This window comes from Miscanthus floridulus, chromosome 14 (assembly GCF_019320115.1).
Source record: "Miscanthus floridulus cultivar M001 chromosome 14, ASM1932011v1, whole genome shotgun sequence".
Taxonomy (NCBI): Eukaryota; Viridiplantae; Streptophyta; class Magnoliopsida; order Poales; family Poaceae; genus Miscanthus; species Miscanthus floridulus.
In genome coordinates, this window is record NC_089593.1 from 68,981,702 (window position 1) to 68,997,747 (window position 16,046).

Consider the following 16,046-nt stretch of genomic DNA (forward strand, 5'->3'; position numbering starts at 1 on the left):
AGCTCTATCAAATGGATGTCAAGAGTGCATTTCTCAATGGCTACATCAATGAAGAAGTTTATATTGAGCAACCTCCCGGTTTTGAAGATGACAAGAAGCCCGGCCATGTGTACAAGTTGAAGAAGGCATTGTATGGCTTGAAGTAAGCACCTAGAGCATGGTATGAGAGGTTGAGGGACTTCCTACTCTCAAAGGGATTCATGATGGGCAAGGTCGACACGACTCTTTCCACCAAGAAGATTGGCAAAGACTTGTTTGTGTTACAAATCTATGTTGATGACATCATATTTGAATCAACCAATTAAGACTTTTGTGAAGAGTTTGAAAAGATGATGGCTAATGAGTTTGACATGTTCATGATTGGTGAACTTAGTTACTTCATTAGTCTTCAAATCAAGCAATTGAAGAATGGTATATTTGTGAGTCAAGGCAAGTGCATCAAAGACATGCTCAAGAAGTTTGGCATAAATGAGAGCAAAGCTATTAGCACACCAATGGGAACAAATGGCAATTTGGATAGTGATACAAGTGGTAACATGGTGGATCAAAAATTGTATCTATCTATGATTGGAAGCCTACTCTATGTGACCGCATCAAGGCCATATATCATGTTTAGTGTGTGTATGTGTGCAAGATTTTAAGCCTCAACAAGAGAAAGTCATTTGAAGGCAACAAAGAGAATATTGAGGTACTTAAAGCATACACAAAATATTGGTTTGTGGTATCCCAAAGGAGCAAAGTTTAAGCTAGTTGGTTATTCTAACTCGGATTATGCAGGATGCAAGGTTGAAAGGAAGAGCACCTCAGGCACATATCAATTGTGGGGAAGATCACTTGTTTCATGGTCATCAAAGAAACAAAATAGTGTCGCATTATCAACCGTTGAAGCCAAATACATATTCGTCGGTAGTTGTTGTGCATAAATTCTTTGGATGAAGGCCACCTTGAATGACTTTGGAATCAGGTTCAAGAAATTGCCATTGCTATGTGACAATGAGAGTACAATCAAGCTAACCAATAATCCGGTTCAACATGCAAGAACAAAGCACGTTGATGTCTGTCACCATTTCATAAGAGATCATCAACAAAAAGGGGACATTTCAATTAAGAGTGTGGGCACCAAAGATCAACTTGCCGACATATTCACTAAGCCACTTGATGAGAAGAAGTTTTGCAAGCTAAGGAGTGAGTTGAACATATTAGATTTCTCAAATATGTGTTGATGCACCCCCACTTATATGACATGCCTCTCCTTCGAGCAATCCAAGGTAAAAGTTGGTTGGCATGGCATACATACTTTACTAAGGACTTGTTTAGTGCATCTAGTCATTCCTCATGTCCTATAGGCTCAATCATGAAAATCAAATAAATTTGATGCTTGTACGGTACCACTATTGCTTATATGCTTGACTTGATCTAATGGTAGCATATGACATGTTTGTGGGCTTGTGAACCTAGTGTTTGATCTAGAAAATGAGTTATAAGTGTTTAACTCAACATGGTATAAGATAACCCTTGAAATAAGGTGTGAAGAACCTTGTCCTTGGATCAAACCGAGTTAAATATCTTTGGCAAGTGTTCTAGACTGAACCAAATTTAGGAAAAATGATCCTCTCCCCATTGATTGACATTGATAATTTTAACCTATCTAAAATTGAACCTTTGTGGTCATTGATGACAAAGGGGAAGAAGTAATACACAAAGATAGTGAAAAGATGACAAAGGGAGAGAACTTTGACATAAGAGGAGAAATATGACAAAGGAAATGGATCGATTAAAATTTTGAGCACACTAGTAGGGGGAGCAAGTGAAAGGTCCTAATGGCAAGAGGGGGGTGAATAGCCTATTAAAAAAATTTCTACAACAACACTTAACAAACCGGTTAGACAATTATGAGGTGAAGCAAGTGTTGCGCTAGCCTACTAAAAATGCAAGCCACCTACCACAATTCTAGTTTCTATAGTTTCTTTTCACACAATGGCTGTCACTACACTAAGTTAGTGTGCTCTCAAAGACTAACTAAAGAGCCACACTAACCAAACTAACAAGCTCTCACAATTAGCTAAACTAAAGAGCTTGATAACTAGTTTACGGTAATGTAAAGAGAGAGAGTAAGATGGTTATACCGCCGTATCGAGGAATGAACCAATCAATCATAAGAATCAATATCAATGAAGACCAATCACCTCGGAATCAAATGATGACACAATGATTTTTTACCGAGGTTCACTTGCTTGCCGGCAAGCTAGTCCTCGTTGTGGCGATTCACTAACTTGGAAATTCACGTGCTAATTGACATAACACGCCAAACCCTCAATAGGGTGCCGCACAACCAACACAAGATGAGGATCACACAAGCCACGAGCAATTTACTAGAGTACCTTTTGGCTCACCACCGGGGAAAGGTCAAGAACCCCTTACAATCACCACGATCGGAGCCGGAGACAATCACCAACCTCCGCTGGACGATCCTCGCTGCTCCAAGCCATCTAGGTGGCGGCAACCACCAAGAGTAACAAGTGAATTCCGCAGTGAAACACGAACACCAAGTGCCTCTAGATGCAAACACTCAAGCAATGCACTTGGATTCACTCCCAATCTCATAAAGATGATGAATCAATGATGAAGATGAGTGTGAGGGCTTTGGCTAAGCTCACAAGGTTGCTATGTCAATGCAAATGGCCAAGAGAGTGAGCTTGAGCCGGTCATGGGGCTTAAATAGAAGCCCCCACAAAATAGAGCCATTGTACCCCTTCACTGGGCACTGGTCGGGGTGACCGGACGCTCCGGTCAGATCGACCAAACGCAGGACCCCAGCGTCTAGTCGCCCGATGCTTGCCATGTGTCATCGGCTTCAAATGCTGATCGCCCGATCTCAAAGGTCATCAGTACATTTGAGTAGTGACCGGACGCGCTACTCAAAGTGACCGGACGCAGGACCGGACTCACCCAGCATCCGGTCACTCACTGTCTCCTCTGTGCGCTTCCACGTTAGCAGGACCGGACGTACCTAGCCAGCATCCGATCATGAAGTGACCTAGCATCCGGTCGAAGACTGGTGCCAGCATCTTCACTGCTTCCACTGACCGGACACACCGGTCCAGTTGAGGCCAGCGTCCGGTGCAATCTGTGAAACCCTGTCTTTTCTGTACAGTGCGCCGGTGGCACCATCAGACTATCCACACTCTATGGGCGGACACTCCGCCGGTGAAGTTTCTTACCCTTGCTCAAATGTATCACCTTGTGCACATGTGTGTTAGCATATTTTCATAAACATTTTCAAGGGTGTTAGCACTAGATCCTAAATGCATATGCAATGAGTTAGAGCATCTAGTGGCACTTTGATAACCGTATTTCGATACGAGTTTCACCCCTCTTAATAGTACGGCTATCGAACCTAAATGTGATCACACTCGCTAAGTGTCTTGATCATCGAAACAAAATGGCTCCTACCAGTTATACCTTTACCTTGAGCCTTTTGTTTTTCTCTTTCTTCTTTTCAAGTCCAAGCACTTGATCATCACCATGGCATCACCATCATCATGTCATGATCTTCATTTGCTTCACCACTTGAAATGTGCTACCTATCTCATAATCACTTTGATAAACTAGGTTAGCACTTAGGGTTTCATCAATTCACCAAAACCAAACTTGAGCTTTCAGCAAGCTCATAAACTTGTTTGATGCATTTGAATATGCATTTCATATGTTTGCTTGCATGGCATAAGTTTTAAATTGAAATTCCATGCTTGTTTGGTGTATGCTAGTTGTAGGTTTGAATGATGAAATAAAAAACTAGCATGCATAGGTTGAGTAACTAGACTTGTGTTTATTTTGTGAAAACTAGACCCTTGCTTCTAATATTGATCTCATCGGACACAGAGATGTGCGTCCGATCACATCTTATCATTGCGTCCGGTCACCCCGAGGACAGTAAGGTGTAGGGGGCCAACGACTCTATTTCGTGGGAGCCTCTATTTAAGCCCTTTGGCTGGCTCAAGCTCACACTCTTGACCATTTGTATTGATATAGCAACCTTGTGAGCTTAGCCAAAGCCCTCCCACTCATCTCCATCATGGATTCATCATCTTTGTGAGATTGAGAGTGAATCCAAGTGCATTGCTTGAGTGATTGCATCTAGAGGCACTTGGTGTTTGTGTTTTGCTGCGGGATTCACTTGTTACTCTTAGTGGTTGCCGCCACCTAGATGGCTTGGTGCAGCGAGGATCGTCGAGCGGAGGTTGGTGATTGTCTCCGGCTCCGATCATGGTGATTGTGAGAGGTTCTTGACCTTTCCTCGGCGGAGAGCAAAAAGGTATTCAGTAGATTGCTCATGGCTTGTGTGATCCTTATCTTGTGTTGGTTGTATGGCACCCAATCGCGGTTTAGGCGTGTGATGCCTATTAGCGCGTGAACCTCCAAGTGGGTGAATCGCCACAACGAGGACAAGCTTACCGGCAAGCAAGTGAACCTCGAAAAAAAATCTTGTGTCATCTTGTCCGAGGATTTCATTGGTTATCTTGTGATTGATTGATTGGCTCCATCTTGTGATTGGCTCAATTCCTTGACACGGCGGTATAATTATCACATCTCCTTTCTTGTATTTACATTTCTAGTGTTGCTACGCTCTTTAGTGTAATTAGTTTTGAGAGCTAGCTTGTGTCAGATCTAGTGGTTAGTGAGGCTCTTTAGTTAGCCTTTGAGAGCTCACTAACTTAGTGTAGTCACATAGCCTTTATGTGGATAGAGACTATAGTTACTAGAATTGTGGTAGGTGGCTTACACTTTTAGTAGGCTAGCGCAACACTCGCTTCGCCGTTTAATTGTCTAACATCTTTGCTAAGTGTTGTTGTAGATTTTTTTAATAGGCTATTCTCCCCCCTCTATCCATTAGGACCTTTCACATGACCGGCTAGGCCATCCCGGTTCAGTAATGATGCGAAAAATTATTAATAGTTCATGCGGGCATAAACTGAAGAACGAAAAGATTCTCCAATCGAATGACTTCCCATGCATCGCATGCTCTCAAGGGAAACTAATTGTGCGCTCATCACCGGCTAAAATTGGACATCAGTCCCTCACTTTTCTGGAGTGAATACAAGGAGATATATGTGGACCAATTCATCCACCAAGTGGACCATTATATATTTTATGGTTTTAATTGATGCATCAACTAGATGGTCACACGTCTCCTTACTATCAGCCCGCAATGTAGCGTTAGCGCAGCTGTTGGCTCAAATTATCAAGTTAAGAGCTCAGTTTTCAGATAATCCGATCAAAACTATACGCTTGGATAATGCCAGTGAATTTACATCAAATAGTTTCAATGAATATTGCATGTCGATTGAAATAAATGTTGAACATCCGGTTGCACATGTTCATACACAGAATGGTCTTGCAGAGTTATTTATTAAACGTCTCTAATTAATAGTGAGACTATTACTTATGAAGTCAAAACTCCCAATGTCTGCATGGGGACATGCTATTTTGCATGCAACATCATTAATTCGCATCAGGCCAACAAGTTACCATAGTTCTTCCCCTCTACAGTTGGTTTTTGGCAAAGAGCCAGATATTTTCCATCTAAGAATTTTTGGGTGTGCGGTGTATGTCCCAATTGCTCCATCAAAGCGCACAAAGATGGGACCTCAAAGAAGGTTGGGAATATATGTTGGGTATGGATCCCATCTATAATAAAGTATCTTGTACCATCAACGAGAGACATGTTTACAGCAAGATTTGTTGATTATCATTTTGATGAATCAAATTTCCCAACAATAGGGGGAGAAAATAAACAGCTGAATAGAGAAATAAGCTGGAATAAATTATCATTATCTCATTTTGATCCTCGTACAAAACAATGTGAGCAAGAAGTTTAAAGGATAATTCATTTACAAAGTTTAGCAAATAATATGCCAGATGCTTTTGCAGACTTAAAAAGAGTGACTAAGTCGTATATTCCAGCTGCTAATGCTTCTTAAAAAAATTAATGTCCAAGAGGAACAACCATCTACTGCTAATGAGTCAAAGGCTACTATAAAACATGGTAATCCATTGGGTTCCAAAGATAAAAATCCTCAAAAATGAAAGGGAGCAAAGAATCAAGATGGTCAAATCGAGGAAATAATAAGTCAGGAAAAATCTTCTGAAGAAAATGAAGACATGACTCAAGAGGAGAAAAATGTACCTAACTCTTCAGAAGATGAGATCTCATTAAACTATGTCATGTCGGGAAAATTTTGGAACCGTGACAAAGTCATCATCGATGATGCATTCGCATATAATCTAGCGCTAGAAGTTATGGATAAAAATGAGGATTAAGAACCTCACTCAGTTGAGGAATGTAAAGAAAGAAAAGATTGGCTAAAATGGAATGATGCAATTCAAGCAGAATTGAATTCTCTAGCAAAACGAGAAGTTTTTGGGACTGTAACCCATATACCAAATGGTGTCAAACCCGTTGGTTATAAATGGGTATTTGTTAGAAAGTGAAATGAGAAAGAAAAAAATCACAAGATATAAGGCATGATTGGTTGCCCAAGGATTCTTCCAAAGACCGGGAATTAATTATGAAGAAACATACTCTCCCGTGATGGATGCAACAATTTTTAGATACCTTATAAGTCTGGCAATGAAAGAAAATCTTGATTTGCGTCTAATAGATGTTGTTACAACATATTTATATGGGTCACTTGATAGTGACATATATGTGAAACTACCAGGAGCAGGTTCTCGAGAACAGTACTCAATTAATTTGAACAAATCTCTATATGGATTAAAACAATCTGGGAGAATGTGGTACAATTGTCTTAGGAGTATTTGATAAAATAAGGGTATAAGAATGACTCTATTTATCCATGTATATTCATAAAAAGATATGGATCTGAATTTGTGATCATAGCTGTATATGTTGATGATCTAAACTTAATTGGTACTCCTCAAGGAATCACTAAGGCAAAAGATTGTTTGAAGAAAGAATTTGAAATGAAGGATATGGGGAAAACAAAGTTTTGTCTTGGTTTGCAAATATAACATCTTAAAAATGAGTTCTTTTGCATCAAGCGACTTACACAGAGAAAATACTAAAGCAATTTTACATGGATAAAGCTCATCCATTGAGTACCCCAATGGTTGTTAGATCCCTTGATGTAACCAAAGATCCTTTTCGACCTCCGGAATGTGATAGTAAAATTCTTGGTCCTGAGGTGCCGTATCTAAGTGCTATAGGAGCACTAATGTATCAATCTACTTATACACGACCTGATATTGCATTTGCTATTAATTTATTAGCAAGATATAGCTCCTGTCCTACTAGAAGACATTGAAATGGGATAAAACATATACTTCGTTATTTGCGAGGTACGAAGGACATGTGTCTATATTTTTCTAACAAATGCATGGAGGGGTTAGTTGGTTTTGCAGATGCAGGATATCTATCTGATCCACACAATGGTCGTTCACAAATGGGATATGTATTTATGTGTGGTGGTGCATCTATTTCATGGCGTTCAATGAAGCAAACTATAGCAGCAACTTCATCTAACCATGCAGACATTTTGGCTATCCATGAAGCTAGCAGAGAATGTGTCTGGTTGAGAAATATGACACATCATATTCATAAGGTATGCAATTTATTTTCAGAAAAGGAAGCACCAACGGTTATACATGAAGACAATGCGGCTTGCATAACTCAATTGAAAGATGGGTACATAAAAGGAGATAGAGTGAAACACATCTCGCCAAAGTTTTTCTTCACTCATGATCCTCAAAAGGATGGTATTATAACAGTCCAGCAAATTCGTTCAAGTGAGAATCTAGTAGACTTGTTCACAAAGGCACTCCCTACTTCAGTATTCAAGAAATTGGCACATGGTATTGGATTGCGACGGCTGAAAGACATCAAGTGATGTTGCATAAGGGGGAGTGAATATGTGTGTATTCTTTTTTCCTTGGCATGGTTTTTTTCCACTGGATTTTTCCTTGGCAAGGTTTTTAACGAGGCTTAATGGACATCCAAGGAGGAGTGTTATGAAATATTAATGTGGATGTCCATAACCCCTATACCATCAAAGCTATAACCTTCTACTTCATCAATGGTGTAACTCTCTTAGCATCAATTCTTGTAACTCCATCTCGCATGTATGACTATATATAGGAGGGCTTATGTATTGAAAATAAGACAAGAGAAAAGAGAACAGCTCATTTTCTTCCTCTCTAAATTTGTTCACATTCTTCCATACATATTCTTGATAGTCAAACTAGTTATTATATAACATTAAGAACAATAATACATTGTTGTTGATGGTTCATGATCAATGAATGAAGCTCGGTTGTTTCTTGAAAAGAAAAACAATAGACAGTCTTGAATAGCTAAATGTTTTTAAACTAAGGCCTCGTTCGTTTTGGCCTGGAATGGCCTAGAACGCGGCCTGTTCCGCCCGGATCAATTTTGCCCGATTCAAAGTCAGGTCGGACTAGGAATAGGTGTTCGGTTAGATACGGTCCAAAATGAAAAATGGTCGATCCATGTCTTTCTGTCCCCTTCTAGGCCCGGAATGGAAATGAACCGTCGTATGTCCAGAATGAAGACAGACCAAGTTTGAGTGAAACACCAGGATCCACTTGATCTGGGCCAGGAAGAGAAACATGCCTGTTTTCAACATGAAACAACCGAACGAGGACTAAACGATTTAGTCATTGTGTTACATTGAGGAAATTATGTATATTTTTAAATCAAAGGAGTACATATTACTCTCTCATAAATATTGTTTCTTTCCTAACAAAAATAATTCCAATCATTATCTTACAAGTTCAGGCACGACGGTCTATTTGCCTTGTGCCGTGACAAATTTGCTTGGCATAGGTAGCAATCCTTGTGTGGTGGTGGTGCACCGGTAAGGATGTGTTATTGCTGAGTGAAAATTTTTCCATTTTGATTTCGATTGTAAGTTCCATGCAACTCTATGCTTGTTTTTTTCATATTCCTGTTCTTTGAGAATATTGCATAGTGATAGAAATTTACGGTAGATCCAGTAGTCAAATCTAGAAAAATAAATGCTAGAAAGAATTCTTCTTCATTTTCCACATGTCATGGTCAAATTCATCTTTCTTGTTCCTTGAATTCTTTCTAGCATTTGTGTTGTGCTAGAAAGATTGATTATAAGAGATGTGTTTTTGAATAATCTGTTGTAGCACAACAGTTCTATATATTGAAATTGCATTTTGAGAGATCTCCTATACCCGATTATAGGCGAAAAGGGATATGAAATCTGCCGAAGTTGCTCTAATGCAATTTCAGTAAACTGCAATTTAGTATAGAGGAAATCTCTCGAAAAGAATTTTTTTTAGTGGAAGTTTTTTTTTTAGCAGATTTTTTTTAGTGGAAGTAAAGTGCTTTATTACAGAGGATTATTTTTCTCCAAGTCAATTCTTCGGCCCATGGGCCAAGCTCGCCAGACATAAAAAAGGCTGAGCCTCCTCGAGCCCAACTAGACTCGCAGTCGCCAGTCGCGTCCATGGCGATCTTGGCAGGCCTCGTCGCCGTCCTCTCCGCCCTCCTCGCCGCCGCGCTCCGGCGCCTCCTAATCCCGCGCCGCCGCCCCGCGGACGCCGCCGGGTTCTTCCACCCGTACACCAACGACGGCGGCGGCGGCGAGCGCGTGCTCTGGTGCGCGGTGCGCGCCGTGCAGGAGCTCCTCCCGGACCTCCCCTGCGCCGTCTACACCGGCGATGCCGACGCCGCGCCCGACGCCCTCGCCGCGCGCGCGCTGGAACGGTTTGGTGTCTGTCTCCTCCGCCCGCCGCAGGTACGGCGCCGCCTGATCGGTCGGGGTTTCCACCTTTGTAAAAAAGAGAGAGAGAGAAAAAAAAATGGATCTCGGTGGTTCGAGCTGCTTGACGTCATGCAGAGTTGCTTCGGTTCAGTTGAAATGACTGATGTTAGTGCAGCTGATTAGTCGTGCCCTGTTGATTTTAGTTGAGCATTGTGCCGCTTTGGAAATCCTGTTCATATTATGGCCTGCTTACTTATACTGACTCTCAATTCTGAATAATACTATTCAACTGCCTTGTCTGAATTTTTCTTGCATTATATTACTACATACATAGAATCTGTTGTCCAGCGATGGTCGAACATGCAAACTTTTTTGTGGGGTAGCTCCCTGTCTTCCTTGGCAGCTGCTGTTAGCTCAGCTGTGTTAGGAGTTACGTTCAAGTAGTGAAAATATGCTGTACACTATTCTTACTTCCTACTTGAACCTTTGGGGCTGTATATCATTGCTTGGCTGATTCATAACTGGTTCCCTTGTTGTTATTGCTGGTCTAAATACATTCTATGGTACAAAAATAGACATTGGTAGCTGGCAGTTTCTGAGATGTGCGTGGAACATTTGTGATTACCTCCCTAGTATGAATCCATTGCAGATAAAGTTGGAATCATAGTGAAGAAAATGACAATAATGCCAAATATACTCTGAAAAAGGCTAAATTGAGTGCAGTGCCTGTACTTTATGTAGGGATTTAAATCAATGTCATTATACAACAACAACAAAGCCTTTCAGTACCAAACAAGTTGGGGTAGGCTAGAGTTGAAACCTAGCAGAAGCAATCAAGGTTCAGGCACGTGAATAACTGTCTTCCAAGCACTTCTATCTAAGGCTAAGTCTTTGGGTATATTCCATCCTTTCAAGTCTCCTTTTATGGCCTCTACCCAAGTCAACTTCGGTCTTCCTCTGTCTCTCTTCACGTTACTATCCTGGCTTAGGATTCCACTACGCACCGGTGCCTCTGGAGGTCTCCGTTGGACATGTCCAAACCATCTCAACCGGTGTTGGACAAGCTTTTCTTCAATTGGTGCTACCCCTAATCTATCACATATATCATCGTTCCGAACTCGATCCCTTCTTGTATGACCGCAAATCCAACGCAACATACGTATTTCCGCGACACTTATCTGTTGAACATGTCGTCTTTTCGTAGACCAACATTCTGCACCATACAACATAGCAGGTCTAATCGCCGTCCTATAAAACTTGCCTTTTAGCTTTTGTGGTACCCTTTTGTCACATAGGACACCAGATGCTTGCCGCCACTTCATCCACCCTGCTTTGATTCTATGGCTAACATCTTCATCAATATCCCCGTCTCTCTGTAGCATTGATCCTAAATATCGAAAGGTGTCCTTCCTAGGCACTACTTGACCTTCCAAACTAATATCTTCCTCCTCCCGAGTAGTAGTGCCGAAGTCACATCTCATATACTCAGTTTTAGTTCTACTGAGTCTAAAATCTTTGGACTCCAAAGTCTCCCGTCATAACTCCAGTTTCTGATTCACTCCTGTCCGGCTTTCATCAACTAGCACTACATCGTCCGCGAAAAGCATACCATATTTATAAATCAATGTCATTATAGTATAAACAAAATGTGGCTTTAGTAACTCACTGAGTGAGGCAAATGTTTCTTACCTTTTGTACTACTGCATTTCCCTATCGTGTTTACAAAATTATTTAAAGAATTTCTTTTAGCAGATGTGATATACCAGTACTTATTAATGATTTGTTTGGGCTGCATTTTCAGGTTGTTCACTTGAATAAGAGAAAGTGGATCGAAGCAAGGACCTATGCCCACTTCACAATGATTGGGCAAAGCCTTGGCTCTGTTTATCTTGCATGGGAGGCCCTTACTAATTTTACCCCCCAGTTTTACTTTGATACAAGCGGCTATGCTTTTACATATCCACTGGCTCGGCTATTTGGTTGCAAAGTCATCTGCTATACTCATTACCCTACAATCAGTTCTGATATGGTTGAACGTGTTAAGCACCGCAGTTCTATGTACAATAACAGCTCTCATATCGCAGGAAGGTATGTACAGCACAGAGTGATTAGCTTCAACTCTTTTTTTTGGTACGCCAGTATATGTAATACAGGAAAAAAACATGATGCATTGCTGTATCTGAGAAACCAAAATTGTAAAACATGATAAAATCACCAATAATGTACTAGCTAACCATGCATGTTTATCTTGAGTGCTGTCTTAATCTATCCTACGCTCTTTATTAACACATGTTTCTTCCTTCTTAAGATGTCGCATATAGATTAATAGGATCAAGTAATACTCAGCTAGCAATTATTTTCCCCACTTGTTGGCTTAACATTTAAGGAACATGAGTTACTTGGTTTGGTTTTGGCAATCCAGATGTGTTTTGCTGTTTCCATAGCTATGAATGAGGTCCTGATTTTCTTTGTTTTTGACTTTTTGTATATGTGATCAATTATGATATCTTTCTGTTCTTATGTAAGAATAATGACCATGAAAACTAATTGGGCACCCATCCTACTGTAGCATTTGGCTGTCCCGATGCAAAATCCTCTACTATACCATATTCAGTTGGTTATATGGTCTGGTGGGTTCATGTGCACATCTTGTAATGGTTAATTCCTCATGGACAAGATCCCATATTATAAATATTTGGAAGATCCCAGAGCGTACTAAGAGGGTGTACCCTCCATGCAACACTTCTGCTCTTCAGGCATGTCTAGACTGCAACCGTCTGTGTTGCTAAACTTTTCTTATGAATCCTAATCAATCAATTATGTGCTCATTATCTGAACACATTTTGGAAGCAAATTAACTATATTCTTCCTGATAACTTATTATGTCATTAAATTAAATAAATATGATTTTGTTGGTTTTCATCTGAAACCTTGAGTTTATAACACAGATGCTTCCCCTGGAAAGACCAACAACACCTCCTTTTTTTATTTCAGTTGCACAGTTCCGCCCAGAAAAGGTATATCATGTCAAGATTCAAATATAATAGCTTAACTTACAGTCACCCACTTCAGAGTAACATTTATCTATTTCGCTCTTCCACCAGGCCCATGGTCTTCAGCTGGAGGCATTTGCACTTGCGCTTCAAAGGCTAGATCCTGACTTTCCTAAGCCAAAGCTTCAGTTTGTTGGTAGTTGCCGGAATAAAGAGGATCTGGACAGACTACAAAAGCTTAAGGACAGATCCACTGAACTACACATAGATGAGCTTGTGGAGTTCCACAAGGATATTTCTTACAGGTACTGTATTCCATGTAGTACTTTAAAAAAATCTCACCATGCATGTTCTATTGGTTAACTGGTAGGATCATTTGTTTAACAGAGACCTGGGACAACTTCTTGGGGGTGCCATTGCTGGGCTCCATTCGATGACAGATGAACATTTCGGAATAAGTGTTGTTGAGTATATGGCAGCTGGAGCTATTCCAATTGGTAAGTTAATTGCCTGAGTTTCATATTCCTTCATTATTTGGATTAAATACTAAGGTAATGTGTAAATTTAAAGCTATGTGCGAAATGCCACTGAAGGTGAGATTGGGCATACATATTTTGGATTTTCTGATGGCACCAATTAAAAAGACTGGTGCATAAGTCATTTCTTTGATACACACTTTAATCTTGGAAACATAACACTTGTGTTACACTTTTTGCAGCGCATAAATCGGCAGGACCAATGATGGACATTGTGCTAGATGAGGATGGCCATCAAACGGGATTTCTAGCCTCCGAGAAGGAAGATTACACTGAAGCAATTATCAAGGTCTTGAGGATGCCGGAGTCAGAGAGGCAAGAAATGGCAGCTGTGGCTAGGAAACGTGCACAAAGATTTTCAGATCAGAGATTCCATGAAGATTTCACTGAGGCTGTTGGCCATATTTTGTCAGCAAGGGAAGCCTGATAAACTGCAGTTCCCACCTAACAATCTGAATTATCTAACAAGTTTCACATGATACACTGAAAGACTTGAAAGGCGCATTGAATTGGCAGAGTTTTGTTTTGAGCTGCTCCCTTTTCCCAGACTGCCTGTGTATGTGCATCGTGTAACACTACTGTACAGAAATAGATCACAGATAATAATATGTCAACAGCGCTTGGTGCTATACCACTAACTTTGATCAGCCATATAGAATTCAAAATGGTGATCATGGTGCACGGTTTTGAATCTTTCTTGCGGTATTTTAGTAGCTGTTGAGTTTGTTCTTTCAACTTTCAAGTTCATCTTCGTGTTGTACTGAGCTCTACCTGAACTCTACTGAGCAAAAGCTTCTGTTTGAATTGTGTTGTGCCACTGACTGAGTGGACCCAAGTACACCCAAGGATTTTTATTTTTTTATATTAATAACTCAATTTGTCTTCCACTCTTTACTTTCCAAGATGGAGATGCAAACATTGATGAATTAAAATTTACTAATTCGTTCGATAAAACAAATGGGTAAGCACGTTATCACCAGGCCTTTTTATCTTAGTGATCTGCCATGCATGTAACAAAGTACAAACGAATACCACACACAATCTCTAAGCTGATCAACCGTGTCATTCAGCAGATGGGAGCCAAGTCCAGGGAGCTCCACAGCAGCACATCGCCGTCTCCGTCGCCGTCACCGTCACCGTCGCTCGCCTCAGACGACGAGCTTGTCGCCTCCGGGGCGCCGCCGCCGGGTGAACACTCCTCACGAGACGGCTTGACATCCTCTGCTGTTTCCGTTGACGGTTCTTGCTCGTGCTGCTGCTGCTGTTGAACTGTCTCTCGCTGCTTCTTCCGGCACGCCTCCCTCAGCCCGGAGAGCTGATCACGCACGGCGTGGCCACCACCGGCAGCGGCGGCACCGAGGCGCATCTTGAGGCACTCCGAGACGCCGCTGAGCGCGTAGAGCGACGCCGAGATCTTCCTCTCGTAGTCCATCCTGCTCATCATCAGCTCGTGAACGGCCGTGGCCGGCTCGCCGCCGGCGGCCTCCACCACGCCGCCGAGCTCTGCCGCCACCACCTCGAACGGCGAGCAGAGCCCGCCCTCGCACCCCGCGGCCGGCGAAGCGGTCTGTTGGTCCATGAACTGGAAGTCCAGCTCCTCCTTTTCTTCTTCCTCCTCCTCTTCATCTATTTCTTGCGAGCTGTTCTCGTCGCTGCCGCAGTCGTAGCTCAAGAAGTCGTCGACTTGGAAGGCGCACTCCTCGCCGCCGCCGTTGCCATACGGTTCGGCGCACAACGGCCCCTGTAGCAGCGCGGCCTCCTGCTGCCTCGCCGGGGCAGCGTTGAGGGGCTGGTTGTTGCGAGCCCTGAGCCGCAGGAGCAGGAGGTTGGTGACCTTGGACGGAAGAGCCGGCGCCTGCGTTGGAGACCCCGACGCCGCCGCCGGCGTCGGCGGAGGCGGCGCGGGATGCACGGCCGCGGGGGCTACTGCGACGGAGGAAGCCGGCGAGGGGCGCGGCCAGAAGTTGGTGCGCGTGTTGGCGCCGCGGAGGAGGCACGCGGCCTCGTCGTAGGCGCGGGCGGCCTCCTCGGCCGTGTCGAAGGTGCCGAGCCACACGCGGATCTTCTGGATGGTGTCCTTGATCTCCGCCACCCACCGCCCCGACGGCCGCTGCCGCACGCCCACGAACCGCTTCCTTCCCCGCTGCTGCTGCTGCGCCGCCGCAGCAGCAGTAGCAGCCACCGCGGCCATGCTACCACCGCCCGATGATGCCCATACACACGCGTCTGTTGAAGCCAGCAGTGGTGGCGAGTACTGGAGCACGTCGTAGCCGTCGCCGTCGCCGTCGCCGTCAATGTCCACGGCGGAGTCGGAGGCCTTGCGTTTCCTCGCCATGGATGTAGTGTGATCGAGCTCAGCTTGGTGGAGGGAGGAGATGACGAAGCGCACTGCAATATATAAAGGAGGAGAGGAGGGAGTGGAGACAAGTGAAGAGGAGGCATTTTTTTGAAGGATCAAGTCCACCTTTGGTCCCTCGACTATTCGGTTCGTTTAATTTTGACTTTTAACCACAAAACCGTCTAATACGGGTACCCAAACTGTCAAAATCGTTCATTTTTAACACCTGAGCGCGCGCGAGACTGTTTTGATCGACGTGGAGCGGGTTTGACCACACCACGCTGGCATTAACCGCCACGTAGGACATCCGGCTTCATCTTCGTGATATGTGGGGCCCACATGTCAATCACTCATCCTCCCCCTCTCCTTTTCCTCTTCAGCCACCGCTGCTAATGGCCTCCACCCC

At 42.9% G+C, this 16,046-nt stretch overlaps 2 protein-coding genes across 2 annotated transcripts; one reads left to right on the plus strand and one right to left on the minus strand.

The window, feature by feature from the left end:
* Nucleotides 1-9,476: 9,476 nt before the first annotated feature.
* Nucleotides 9,477-13,916, plus strand: LOC136504768 (GDP-Man:Man(3)GlcNAc(2)-PP-Dol alpha-1,2-mannosyltransferase-like). Its single transcript, XM_066499757.1, has 7 exons — nucleotides 9,477-9,806; nucleotides 11,575-11,861; nucleotides 12,343-12,529; nucleotides 12,722-12,790; nucleotides 12,878-13,071; nucleotides 13,154-13,263; nucleotides 13,485-13,916. Exons 1-7 carry the CDS (start codon nucleotides 9,516-9,518, stop codon nucleotides 13,727-13,729), a joined length of 1,383 nt encoding a protein of 460 aa, XP_066355854.1. The 5' UTR covers nucleotides 9,477-9,515; the 3' UTR covers nucleotides 13,730-13,916.
* A 354-nt stretch (nucleotides 13,917-14,270) lies between these two features.
* Nucleotides 14,271-15,649, minus strand: LOC136502678 (ethylene-responsive transcription factor ERN1-like). Its single transcript, XM_066497918.1, has one exon. It carries the CDS (start codon nucleotides 15,635-15,637, stop codon nucleotides 14,369-14,371), a length of 1,269 nt encoding a protein of 422 aa, XP_066354015.1. The 5' UTR covers nucleotides 15,638-15,649; the 3' UTR covers nucleotides 14,271-14,368.
* Between the last annotated feature and the right edge of the window lie 397 nt (nucleotides 15,650-16,046).

Bases quoted from the DNA above. Each gene is read 5' to 3' on its own strand.
- LOC136502678 (XM_066497918.1), bottom strand. From the start codon at position 15,637: ATGGCGAGGAAACGCAAGGCCTCCGACTCCGCCGTGGACATTGACGGC.
- LOC136504768 (XM_066499757.1), top strand. From the start codon at position 9,516: ATGGCGATCTTGGCAGGCCTCGTCGCCGTCCTCTCCGCCCTCCTCGCC. The intron at 9,807-11,574 runs GTACGGCGCCGC...CTGCATTTTCAG, and splicing joins GTCTCCTCCGCCCGCCGCAG to GTTGTTCACTTGAATAAGAG. The intron at 12,791-12,877 runs GTATATCATGTC...CTCTTCCACCAG, and splicing joins CACAGTTCCGCCCAGAAAAG to GCCCATGGTCTTCAGCTGGA.